This window comes from Nansenia antarctica, assembly GCF_963989245.1.
Source record: "Nansenia antarctica genome assembly, chromosome: 4".
Lineage (NCBI taxonomy): Eukaryota > Metazoa > Chordata > Actinopteri > Argentiniformes > Microstomatidae > Nansenia > Nansenia antarctica.
This window is the reverse complement of record NC_137689.1, coordinates 54,195,817-54,210,201: the sequence shown is the minus strand read 5'-3', so window position 1 is coordinate 54,210,201 and position 14,385 is coordinate 54,195,817. Positions and strand designations below refer to the sequence as shown.

Here is a 14,385-nt window from a genome sequence, read left to right as displayed (position 1 = left end):
ACAATGAGGGAAGAGTGGTGGGAGTGGGGTTCGAATATCAAGGGATAGAGTATGCACTATATTGTATATATGCACCAAATGTGGACAAATATAGGAAAGTTTTTTTTGAATCTTTGAAAGAGAAATGTGTTGGGAATTGTATTATGGTTGGGGATTATAATGTGGTGGTGGACAGGTTAGATGTAACAAGGGGGGTGAAATTTAGGAATGATCCGTCACGCCCAGTATTATTAGAAATGATGCGCACAAGAGGAATGGTGGATATATGGAGGGAGGGGCACCCTGATGCACAGGTTTTTTCAAGGAGACAAATGGTGATGGGGGTTTTGAGACAATCAAGGATCGATTTATGTTTAGTGAAGAGGGAGGTGAGGCACCTGGTTGGAAGGGTTGAGTATCGGTTTATGGCCTTTAGCGACCACGATGCTCAGTCTTTCCAGCTAGGTGCGAGGAACGTAGGGGGAAGAGGAGGGACATGGTGCTTTAATGCAAGTTTACTGAAAGATAGACGTTTTGGGGTGATAGTAAGAGAGTGTGTGAGTGTTGCTATGGAAGACCAGATGTATGAGAGTGATGTGTGTGTGTGGTGGGAAGGGATGAAGGATAAATTAAAAGCTGTAATAATAGCATTCGCAAAACTGAGAGGAAAAGAGAGGGTGAGGGAGGAAAGAGATTTGCAGAAAAGGTTAGCAATAGAACAGGAAAGAGTTGATAATATTCCAGGGCATGATTTAGCAGAGTATTTGAGAGTGAGGGAAGATTTGAGGGAGCTAGAGAAGAGAAAGTGTGAAGGTGCTTTAGTAAGGAGTAGGGCAAGGTATGTGGTTGAGGGAGAAAGGAGTACAGCATTCTTTTTAGGTTTAGAGAAGAGACAGAAAGAGAAAGGGAAAATTAAGGAATTAGAGAATGATAACGGTGAAATAATAACAGACTTAGTGGGAATAATGGATACTGTGCAGTCATTTTATACAGACCTATATACATCTGGGGGGGTGAATGAGGAATGTATGAATAAAGTATTAGAAGCAGTGGAAGCTAGGGTGACAGAAGAAGAAGGGAAAATGTGTGATGCAGACCTAAGGGTGGAGGAGGTTAAGACAGCCATCATGGGGTTAAACCCAAATAAGAGTCCGGGTTCGGATGGGTTGACGGCTGAATTTTATAAAGCTTTTGTTGACATCCTGGCCCCTATATTGTGCAGAGTGTATACGTGTATGGGGAATAAAAGGGTTGTTCCGGACTCTATGGGTTTGGGGGTGCTCACGTTATTGTATAAGGGTAAAGGGGACAGGAACAAATTACAGAATTATAGAGCATTATCATTACTTAATTGTGATTATAAAACCATAGCAAAAGTATTAGCAAATAGATTGAATAAAGTAATGAAAAACATGATTGCACCTACCCAGGCCTATGGAGTCCCAGGGAGGGATGTGGCAGAGAATATGTGCACATTAAGGGATGTTGTGAAGGACATGAGGGAGGAAGGGGGTTTATTGTTATCTTTGGATTTAAATAAGGCTTTTGACAGGGTGGAACATGTTTTTTTATTGAAAACAATGGAACATTTTGGGATTGGGACTGTTATGAGGGATTGGATTGAACTATTATATAAGAATGCAAGAAGTAAAGTAAAGATAGATGGATTATTGACTGACTCCTTCCCTTTGGGGAGATCAATAAGACAAGGGTGTCCACTGTCAGCATTGCTATATAGCATATCTGTGGAGCCATTGGCAGCGTATATTAAGCAGGAGAAAGAAATTAAGGGAATAAATATGCCGGGGGGAGGAGTTAGCATAATCCATCAATATGCAGATGACACGACATGTACTGTCAGGGATGTAAATAGTGTGAACAAAATAATGGGGTGTGTAAACATATATGGAAAGGCTTCTGGTGCAAAAGTGAATGTTGACAAGTCTGAAATGTTGTGTATAGGGGGAGTGAATACAGACAATTGTGTTTTTGATTTGAAAATTGTAAAGGGGATGATAAAAGTGTTGGGGATATATCTTGGAGAGGATGACAGGGAGGCTGTTGATTACACATGGACAGGGGTTTTGAATAAAATAAGAACAACATTGAATTATTGGAAGCAAAGGAACATGAAACTGAAGGGAAAAGTTGTAATTGTTAATGCACTGTTAATGTCAAAATATGTTTATGTATTAGGAGTATTGAATGTACCAGAGTGGGTTCTAAAAGAAACCAGGATGTTAGTGTCAGATTTTTTGTGGAGAGGAAAGGGGGTTAAAATAGCGTATGATGTATTAGTAGCAGATTATGATAAAGGAGGGTTGAAACTGGTAGATTTGGAAGTAAAGATGAGGGCAATGAGAGTCAGAACAGTCAAAAGGTTTTTGTATGGGGAGGAAGGACATGGATGGAAAGGATACTTTAGGGAATGGGTACATAGATGTGGGGGGTGTGGGGATTATGGGTTGTTGATGTGCTTTAAAGTACGGATGTATGATAGGGTGCCGGAATTCTATAAAGAGGTGTTTAAAGCCTGGGGTAGTTTTTTGCCTCAGGTAGGATATGAGTGTGAGAAGAGAGGGGAGATACTAAATGTTCCAGTTTTATTGAACCCGGTAATTAGAAGAGAGGGGAAAATGTTAGAATCTAGGAGTTTCTGGAGGGCAGGACTGATTAGAGTAAGGGATTTTAGGTATGAGGTAGTGCCAGGGTTCCTATCAGAGCAGGCAATTATAGAAGTTGTTAGGGAAACAGATGAGGAGATGAGAAGGGGAGAAATAGTGAGCATGTATAATAAAATAAAGCAGAGTATACCAGGGGAGTGGGTGAGTAGGTTAGATAGGGAGTTAAAAGGGAAGGAGCAAACAGAGTTACCTAAGTTAAGACTAGGGAAAGGGGAAACAGTGCGGGACTTCTCAGCGGTTAAGGTGAAGGAGTGCTACTGGGCACTGTTGGAGAGCAGAGTGAAGGAGCCTGCGGCAGAGAAGGTGTGGAGGCAGGTGTTCCCAGGATTGGAGGTGAAGAACATATGGAGGAATTTATTTTTAAAATATAATAGTTTAGAATGTACTCATTTTGATTTTATGCTTAGGCATAACAGGGTTTATACTAAGGTGGTGTTGCATCAGGTAGACAGAACAGTTTCGAGGGAGTGTGATGTGTGTGGGATACAGGATGAGAACTTAATGCACATGCTGTTTGAATGTAAAGAAATGAAGGGATTCGAAGAAAGGTTGAAAGGACTAGTGAAGAAGCATTGGGGGGTGGAGGTGGTGGGGATGCAGGAGTGGAGGAGGATGGTGGTTTTTGGGGTGGAGGGAAAGAGAAGGGGAGTGAATATATGGTGTTTAAATTATGTATTATCACAGGCTAGGTATGCAATTTATTTGAGGAGGAATTTAGCAAGATTTGAGGGAAAGTGGATAACGGTGTGGAAAGTCTTTGAGGGATTGGTCAGGAAGAATGTGGGACTGATGCACAAGACAGGGCAAAAAGATTTTGAGAAGTTGTTTATTAGGGATTGTGGGTTTATAAGAGTGGTGGTGGATGGAGGGTTGGAGTTTGATTTAGATTTTTGAAGATGTTTTTTGTGTTGCATTCATTTGTTATTGATTTATGATAAAGGGTTATCTTGGTTATGAAGGACTGACGGAATAATAGATGGATGCATCTCATACCAAAATGGTATGGGTGTGTTTTGTTTTTATCTATTGGTTTTTAATTTATTTTATTTGAATTAGAATACAATGAAGGCTATAAAATGAACATGTATGAATATGTATAGCTATGATTGTATTTAAAAGAATATTTTTATAATAAAAGATTAAAAAAAAAAGAGCAGGCGTCTAATGATCGCAATGTCGGCGGTTTGATCCCCGGCTCCTCCTGTCCATGTGTCGAGGTGTCCTTGGGCAAGACACTGAACCCCAAATTGCTCCCAATGAGCAGGCCGGTGCCTTGCATGGTAGCTTGCCGCCATTGGTGTGTGAATGAGTGGCCATTGTAAAGCGCTTTGGAATAAGGTGCTATATAAGTGCTGGTATTCACTGTCTTAAAAGTCTTATTTACGTCGGCCACAGCACAGTCATCATGAATCATATACATACATATATACACACACACACACACACGTGGGAAAACAACAGACATAACAAGTCATGGCAAATGTTTTTTTTTATAAGCATGCATAAACAAGGTAAGAAATACTGAACAAAACATTCCACTTTTTCAGAGTCCACATCTTTACAAAGGCTATCCATCTTCATCTTGCCAATGAGACTGGAAAATTTAAAACACTGCATGAATAGATGATTTTCTCATCCTTGTACAAAACAAAACATGCTGACTTGCACAAACGCATATCGTATATACATACAGGTTCAACCCATTAAACTCTTTCTGTAGCAAAAATACGACAGCTTTAACAGTTTGGTTCCCAAGTCCATAATATCACAACAGTAATAAACAACCAAAGGATAGATGAATAAATGAATAAAGGCATAGATATAAAGCTCTCTGATGTATCAGATGATTATTGTTTTCTTCCAGTGAACAGTCATTATTATGTCCAGACTGCATAGGTTTTCTCAGAGACTTAACCCTCAAAAAGACATGCTCTCACAAAACACACACACACACACACACACACACACACACACAGCAAGTTTGGTGGAGGAGTTCAGTCACTCTGTGAGGCATGAAATCAGCACCATTAACAAACAAACCGGTCTCAGTTTGGTTAATTCTTAGACTGCAGCAGAGAAGGCAAAACATTTGGATCATTCACATAGATTTCTATGATAAACTGTCTAACCTAAAACAAGAAAAGATCTATTTAATGACATTTTGATAGGAGACATACGATTCTACCCAGTAGCAAAATCCCTGATCCATACAGTAGACAACAATCATGTTCTTCATGTTACTGTACAAACAGCAACATTTCAGAGACAAAATAAATATATTCACATTCAAAGTCCATGTGTTTGAGTTCATATTTCTTTCATTTGTACCGTTGATAGTTTCCAGCAGGAGCATACAAATAACATCAGTGCCGCACCAACAGGATCGCTGACCTTTTACAGTAGTATTGAATTCATTGATCAGGACAGGAGAAAAATCAAGGAGCTTCATGGCATTAACTCTCTTCATAAACCTTTAAGTTGTATACAAGTTCACCATTTAACATTCAAGAGAACATTACTAGGTGAACTCCAAATGTCCTTTTCCTACTGTAACTAAAAAACACTTACACACAGAGTACCCATCCATTTGTCCATTGTATACAAGTAAAAAAGTTCCAAAAGAAAAACAGGTGAAAAGCCGACAGTGAGGTAAGAGGAGGAGAGGAAAAGAAGAGGTGAAAGCTGAAGAGGAATAAGAAGTGGCACAAGGTGAGGAGTCTGAGGAGAGGTGGAACAGGCAAGAGAGAGATAAAAGACAGCAGTGGGACTCAATAGAAGAAGAGTGACATGAAAGGTTGAGTAAAAGGGTAAAGGTGGTAAAAGATCCTCCATCAGCCTGACAACCAATATCAACACACACACACACACGCACACACACACACACACACACACACACAACACCACATTTTTCCTTGTAGCTCCCCCACGAGTCATCATCAATGATCAAACTCAGTCCTTCAGCCACATTTCCTTCCTTAACTAACATTTACCACAGGATCTTATGTGGGCTGGTGTCATTTCTAGCAGATAATACAGTGTTGTAGTAGTTTACTGTATCGACTTCATACTGTAGATTTAGGCTTTGTAAGGCCTTCTGTATACGTGTAGGTTTGATAGCTTTACTACAGCATATACAGGCTTTCTAAGGCTTATTGTATAGCTTTATATAGGCTTTATAATGCCTAATGTACAGGCTTCATATTGTAGATTCATAATAGCCTTGGTAGTGTGCCTCAGTAGAAGGGGCTCCAGCTGAGCGTTCCTATCGAGATGATCGTCTGACAGGCAGACGAGGACAGCCACACGGTCTCCACCAGGCTGAAGTGGAGCAGGCCCAGGGCGAAGCCGCACGCCATGTCCGTCAGGTGGTGGCGCCCCAGCAGCACCCGAGACATGCCCACCAGGAAGGCCCAGAGCACCAGGAGGATGCGGAGCGGCACAGCGAGGACTAGGTGAGACAGCAGGAACTTAGACACCATGGCCGCTCGGCTGGCGTGGGCCGCCGGGAACGAGTACACGTCCATGGCAACGTAGTCCATGAAGCCCGGACTCATCTCCCAGGGTCCTTTGCGCTTGACCAGTTTTTGGACGCCGGCCACGGTCAAGACATCCAGTACCAGAGCTGCGGAGGAGGAGGGAGGAGGGAGAGGATGAAGAGAAAGAAGGGGGGCGTAGTTATTATTGTGTGTTAGGGTCAACATAATATGTTATATAACCCCACTGTTCTGGTTAAATTCCCAACTTTACTAATATTGTACAACATATATTATTTATCAATACAGAATTCTTTATAAGGATCCCCATTAGTTGCTGCCCAGGCGATCGCTAATCTTCCTGTGGTCCATATAAAAAGACATCATATAAAGACTTTACAATCACATTACAAAACTACAAAGGACTAGGACAACAAAAAGGAAGGGCACAGGGACACAGCCACCTTACTAATCCCTACATACATGTCGTTTCAAACCCTTGTGTGGTGTTCGGGTCAACCGGACCCGTTTTACATTTTTACTTGGTGAGAAATGGTACAAGAATACATTTGATCAATATGAAACTCCATGGCCTTGGCTTATTTTCTATGAAAAACATGTAAAAGTGAGAAAAAAAAATGTTTACACATCCTACAATACCCCAACACATTTATGTCCTTCATAAGATGTTCGGGTCATTTAGGCCCGGATGCACAGAGACACACAGAAACATACACACACTCACACTGACACTCACTCACTCACACACCTCTGCTCTAGCTTTCCCGTGCCAAGAAGCCGTCTGCTCTCGCACTTTTTACCCTTTGAAGTGCAACATTGTAAACATTTTTACATTTTCTTGCACTGTACAGAACGTATGCAGCAACTGCAAAAAGTACATTTGAGGTACACACACTGTCACATGCTGTGCTTCATGTGTTGTGTAGACAGGCATACCCATGCACACACAATTGTAGCCAGTGGTATTTCAGAATGATTTGTGATTTTTCAGACATAATACTGTATTTCGACAGTGACAGTGAAAACTGTACATTCCGTTCGTGTTTTGTGATTCAGCATTTGCAGACATTTTTGAGAGATGTATTTCATAGCTATTGGCAAAAACAATCTTAGTTTGGTTCTTTCATTTCATAAATTCAAAATAATAAACAGCAATGAAAACATTGTTTCATTAACATTTTTCCTAGATAAGTATGATTTATGACACCCAGGTCTTTATTATAGTGGATTTTGCATTTTCAAAGTTAGGGGCATCATGTGCGTAAAAACGCTTCTACTCATCATGCTGTTGTTCGGCCCCACCTATTCCCAGGGGTCTGACACTTTGTGGGTTGTTACTAAGCATCCTCTGCTCCAACATCTCCAAAGGGCAGCCCCCTAGATCCACCAGAACAAAAGATATGCACTTTTGAATGTGTACACAGTACCTATTGTGCATTATTGGGTACAGTACCTGTTTGTGCCCACAGGAGGCGCCCTTTAATATTATGGGATATTTTGGGGCTTTCTTGCGCCCTGAGTATACCCCCTTGTATGGGTCACCCTTGGGACTAGGAGCACCGTGTCAAGACAAGTGCTTTTAAAACCCCAATGATGTCCCGGGTCAACTGGACCCGAACAGTACGAAAGGGTCCAAAAAGTGAACATCACACAAGGGTTAAGGTTATTCAATCACAGTTTGCGTTCTCCATAACTGCAATTAATCTGGTACAATAACAATATGTTTCTTTATCAATTGAAAACAGTGACATCATGTGGCATGAAAAAACCTAACTAGACTTAACAGCAAGACACTGAACCAATCAACACACACTCTATAAGTAGTCTCAAACCCATAGAGATCATTTACCCCCCCCCCCTCTTTTCATACTCTCTGTAATTTGCTCAGAATCTGTAAAACTGCCAAACATCAGGAGTCTGGAGTACAGAGGCTGGAAGCCTCACAGCCCCAGTGATGTCGCAGTGTTTTTTTTACTGAGGAGAGAAAGAGTTTGTGGAACAGAACCCGACTCCTCCTCCTCCTCCCCCCTCCGCCTCTTTCTTGTACTGTGTGTGACCAGAATATATAGAGCTTCTCCAGCTACAGCATATCTCTATGGGCCATATTAGCAGCCCTGTGAGTCTTCTCTAAATAGGTCTAAAAGCTAGCACAGAACAGCAGGTTATTTTGGCTAGTATCTTATCTTAGTCTTACTTCAAGGACACTTATCTTTAGTAATTCAATCTAAGGCAACTGCTGAGAGTATTTGCATGGTGGGTCTAAAGTGAAAGTGAAATAGAGATAGAAATATTAATACGACTGTTAAAGGTGTGTAATAGTATTGTAATAGACTACTTATGTAGAGAAAAGCTAAATGTCAACTAGATTCAGCTATAATTTGTGTATGACTCACCAATTGGGCTAGCTAATCTGGGCCTTTAATTGTGGCATGCAAAAAACTTTTCTGTCAGTCTCCTGTCTAACCAGACTTCACCCAGTCTAGTTTTTAACAGTATGCCACCCCCGAACTATCTCCACAATCACCACCTTTCACCAGATCAACCCCCCCCCTGCCTCCCCAGCCGTCCGCCCCCCAGCACCCCGCACTGCACCCTGCCACCTGTCATGAGTCAGACATATTGATTAAGCTGTCTTCACTCTCCCCTTCCTCTCTTCCCCACCTACACAAAATACCCTTAGTTCTGTAAACTTAAGAGCACTTCTAATTCAGAATGTTCCTCACTGGCCGACACAAACACTATCATATGAAACTGCCTTTGGTTTGAAAGGAGGAAGAGGGGAAGGATGAAAAAAGGGAAAAATGAGGGACGGATGGATGACGGATAGAGGGAACGAAGGAATGAAGGAAGGACTGATGGACGGATGGACGGACAGACGGACGGACGGACGGACGGACAGAGGGAAAGACAAAACAGTTATAATGACTGTAGCACAGAATGAAAAGAAAAAGAGAGAACAAGACAGAGAAGGAAGGACAGACAAAAGTACAACACATACAGTAATAGAGTGAAGAGCGGATGTGAGTGTACAGTACAGTGTGGTACACCGGGGTCATTCTGGGTGACTGGGTCTGATGGGGACGTAGAGCTGAGCTGCTGGGACCAAAGGACAGAAGTACAGTGGTGCCAGCTGCATGACAACACTCTGCCCCCTGGTACTGCCAACCTCAGCACTACTGAAGGTGAGGCATCAGAAGAGCCAGTGCCAGGGGACATCACCATCACAGGCCTAGGGGCAATGTTGTACCCTATATGATGTCCTCCAAAGAAACAATATATTCTGTGTCTGTCTGACCAATCTCTCTCTATCTGCCCATGTCTGTCTGTCTGTCCAATCGCTCTCTCTCTCTGTCTGTCTGTCTGTCTGTCTGTCTGTCTGTCTGTCTGTCTGTCTATCCAATCTCTTTGTATCTACCCATGTCTGTCTGTCTGCCTGCCTGTCTGTCTGTCTGTCTGTCTGTCTGTCTATCTGATCTGTCTGTCTGTCTCTCTCTACATTTGAATGTATTTTTCGAGATAAGTGTTCAAGGTTATAAGGCACAAAGTCTTGATGACAGAATTGTAACTGGGCTCAGCTCTGCATTGCACAGTTTCAACCCAGCCTCCTACCAACCTAATCAGGAAGGTTTTAGTTTTTTTGTGAATGATTCAATTCTTCCCAAATGATCCTGGATCGAGAATAATGAGAACCTGAATTATACACAATACCACCACCAGTCCCAAATGTTCCTGATTATAACAACAATCAGAACACAATACAGCTTTAATCTGGAGATTTGTACAGTTTATTTTTCTTTGTAATCCCTCTGTTAAACACAACACACACCCATGCACATGTACACATGCACACACACACACAGACGCACACACACAGACGGACACACACACACACACACACACACACACACACACACACACATATATATCCCTCAGCAATCGGGCATCCGACACCGGGGTAAAAATACATAATACATTTAAGGGATTTCAAAGGGGGGAGAATTCGGTGGCATGAACTCATACTGAAAGACAGCAAATTGGCATGGAGAGCTCTACAAAAGCATTTTGTAAGGGAGATTTGTAGGAACACACCACAACTGAATGGGAATCTTTCCCATTTTTTCTCTCTCACACACACACACACACAGGCACAGACGCGCACGCACACACACACACACACACACACACACACACAAACGCACAGACACGCGCACGCGCACGCGCACGCACATGCACACACACACACACACACACACACACACACACACACACACACACTATAAAGCACAGTGGCCTCAATTTGTTCTGAGAAATATATCATTCACTCAAATTCATCTGGGGTAGTCTACTGCTCTCCTTCACGAAAGCGTGTAAAAATAACCCTAGAAAATGAGTTCACCGTCCAAGAACATCCCTCTGTCCCTAGTAAGAGAAATGAGGATGACAGTTGAGGGACTTTATGTAAAATTAGTGTGACAAATTAAGAATTTCAAGGAAATTAGGGGAATTATTGATCCCATCTTCATGCTGTTCATGGAATACGGTATAAACAGATTATATCAGTGTAGCCTTTGGCATAAAGCCTCTTCCGTAAGCTACAGTACAGGCTCGTGTAACTAAGACAAGTGGGGGACAAAATAATAGCCCCCTGCAGGTTTTAACAAAGCCTCTGGCTTGTTAAAATGTCTACATATAGTTCTTGTGTCCAAAGTAAACTCGTGATGTGTGGAGCCGTAAGCCTAGCACCTGTTGGCCATGCCTGACCTGGTCTGGTGCTGGGTGAAGGAGACTGGGTGGAGGGTTAGGGTTTCACACATGGCCTGGTTATGACACCTCAACATGGGGATGCTCTCCGGACAGTCGTTCTGGTCAACGTCATATGTATACATCAATAAGCCAGACTGAATTGATATGAATTCAATGAATTGTAAGTCTGACCTAGAACAAACCCATTGAGATATACAGCACAGAGGACTTTTATTTATGTTTTATTTATTTATATGTCTATTGTCTGTGTTGTTTCTCGAAAATATGTGTCGACATGGATGACTCGTTTACTGCAAAACAAATCTTCCTACAGATACAAATAAAGTAACCAAAACCTGAACCTGAACCTGACAAACCAAACTTGAAATTTCAGTTTTCTGGGATACCATGACAAAACACAGTCAATCTGCCCTCAATGGAGTTGGTCATATTTGTATGTCATATGCACATAAGGCACACAATACCTGTATTGCACCTTATAGATGGGACCTTGTGATTGGCTTTAGCAATAGGCCTACACTACAGATCGGCCTTTAGGCAAGCAAGAGACCACACACAGGATAACAGCTGCCACGATGGGTACAGTATGTATCAGTTGAGTAAGGGCTTGTATTTACCAAGCAGTAGGTTGACCAACACTTCTTGTCCTGCCAGTGTCTCACTCCTTGTGAGACACACGATAGTGCCAAAGATCCACGTGATGCCGTGCCCCGTAAGCGCCAGCAGGGTGATCATGGAACGGACGCTCCCCCAGGACGACGACGTGTAGGCGCAGACCCCCAGGCGCTTGGACAGGCAGATGTCTATGGCGAGGAGTGAATTAATCGCTATCCCCTTGAAGGAAGGGTTCAGCAGCATACAGTCTTCCTCGGGCATTTTGGAGGGCTCTTTCCGCTCCTTGTTGGCCCCGCTGTCGGTAGGTTCTTGCGGGTGCTGCTCGCTCGGCTGGCTGGGTTGGTGCTTGGCTTGGCTCGGTCGCCTCGCGGTGCCCCGGCTCTCCGAGTTGCCGCCGGCGCCGCCGCCGCGGAGGGGCTGGTTCAGGGAAATAAACTCGGGTCTGCTCAGGACGTTGTTGCGGTCCCGCGTCCTGGATCTAGAACTCTGATTTGAGGGCATTTTGGATTCGTTCCACTTCGCCTCTTCGATGAGACAGTTGATCTAATACGTTTTGGAGACTATTTCTCTTTTCTTCACGACGGTTAAATGTCCAGATCTAAGCCCCTCGGCCCTCGCCCTGTCCTTCCCCCCTTGCGGCCCTAACAGATATATTTAGACTGACTGGAATGCGCGATGCCCATGATGCCGTTTACAACGCGACCCGTGCAGGCATGAAGAAGAGGGTCTGACTGCCATCTGATCCGGCCAATCCAGCGGAACACGGTCTACAGTAAAAACAGAATGTCATCGTCAGCACCTAACATCTAAACAACGAATTGCAATACGCACCACAACAACAAATAACATGGATTGGAATGGCATGATTCATGGATGTTATTTTTGTTTTGTTATCAAAGTGGTGCAGTGGTGTGCAGTGTCACTAACACAAACTGCAGACATTATTTGATCTATTAGGCCCGGTAAACAGAGGCAATACGTCTGTTATGCTCAACGACAGAGACAAATGTTGTTATGATCTTACCAGGCCAGCGGATGAGACAGTGGTATCACACAGATTGCTCTCCGGCGCTCACAACCGCTGGCACGAATGGAATTCAGAGAACGTAGCAAGGAATTCTAGTTAGACAGATATAGTGTCGAGTCTGTTCAAATCAATCGACAAATCATTCATCATCCGCTCAACCGAGCCATTCAGTATTTATCAAAGATTAGAGATGTTGCGACCGTGGCAGTCGTTTTCCCGTTAAAATGACGTAGCCTACGCACTATCCCACTCCCACCGTGCTTTTCCATGGCGCGCTCTTCCGGGTGCTGTCCAAGGTGCTTAAACTGACAGCGACAGCTTTCAGCGCGCACCGTCAGTCAGTTGTACCTTGTTGATCATTGGAATTTGTAGGGAAAAAATGAAAATGTAACGAATTACAATGACAATGAAATTAAATAAAAAATGAACACCAGTTAGGTTTCGAAGTTATATGAAATGGAAAAAGGTGTAGGCCTATATTATTGCTAAAAAATAGTTTTAGGGATAGGCTAAAGGTGCATAGGACATAGGCATATACTTGTAATTTAATCATTTAATCAAAAGTAGACTACATTTAATCTATTTCAAAAGTATTCTATTTATTTGACATCCTTCCAAACTGAATGGTAAGATATGGTTTATCTTAATGCTCATATCGCATGTAAAATGCTATTAAATGAGGCCAATGTTCACTTCAATTTGACTGATAGGCTACACTAGACCTAGATATTGTGTTATTTAATAATCATTTAAAATAAAAACACAATCACTACATTTCCCAGCATGCCTGCAGTTGTGAGGGGAAGTGTCGTCTCAAAGGTACTTATAAAGGAGCTGCGGCTCAAGCCGCTGTGATAGACCAATGCGGGAGGGTGAACCTGCCGCGAACGCGATGGGACCAGCGCAGAGAAATGTCAGTCTGTCCTGGAATTGGGACTAAATTATACCCCAAGAGGACAGGAATCGAGGAGGGAACCTGGTCGGAATCGGACATTTCATGATTAGAATCAAAAGAGATTTTGAGAGTTTTTAATTTCAATGAGATATGGACCGAGACGAAGGAGGAAAGTTGACCTGGTTGCCTTTGGATGTTGCGGTGTTCATTCTAACACTCGGTGAAATAAATGTACGTTGAAATGCTACCACAGCGGGACCTTGACATTTATTCGCTACAGTCTAAGAGGAACCGATTGGGAAGATAACGGAATTACCTCCATAGCCACGCGAGCGCATAAGGCAGAAAGTGTTCAAGGGACAATTCACTACAGACGGGCTTGAAATTCCCATAAAGTCTGGAGAAGCTCTATTTTCTTCAATGATATATTGGATGTAATGATGCACCAGTAAATTATTCCGCACATATTACAATGTTTATATAAGTTGATTACACCCGGGGTTTCTATTTATCTATTGAACTTTTATTAGAAAGCACCAGGCTATTATTGCTGTTTAGAAGATCACTTTTGGTATGATCTTGCATGTGCAAAGTGAAGGTATGTGCATTTCATAGTAATGTTTTATGTTGCACTGCCACTGTTGTAACACTGGGGTCAGATAAAGGAAGGCTCTTACAGTGGCATTAAATCAACAGTTTATTATTGCATAATTAAGACGTTGCTCAACGCTGGCTACTGCTGGCTAAAGCCTTCCCTATCCAACCGAAAACACATTTCTGCAATAAAAAAAATACGTTTCACCGGTGACCAAGCTTGAGGCTTGTACAGAAATAACATCATGCGTAACCAACTTGATTTTACGCACAATAGGGGACATGGTAATGGATTAAAACAGCCATGAATAGCCACACAGAAGAGAGGCTCTG

The 14,385-nt window shown here is 42.6% G+C and overlaps 1 protein-coding gene across 1 annotated transcript; it reads right to left on the bottom strand.

The window, feature by feature from the left end:
• Positions 1–5,896: 5,896 nt before the first annotated feature.
• On the bottom strand, positions 5,897–12,037 carry LOC308154961 (inactive phospholipid phosphatase 7; the record flags this gene model as incomplete). The annotated part of the gene is made up of 2 exons (XM_080528184.1): positions 5,897–6,285; positions 11,539–12,037. The coding sequence occupies 2 exons, from the start codon at positions 12,035–12,037 to the stop codon at positions 5,897–5,899; spliced, it is 888 nt and encodes a 295-aa protein (XP_080384310.1).
• Between the last annotated feature and the right edge of the window lie 2,348 nt (positions 12,038–14,385).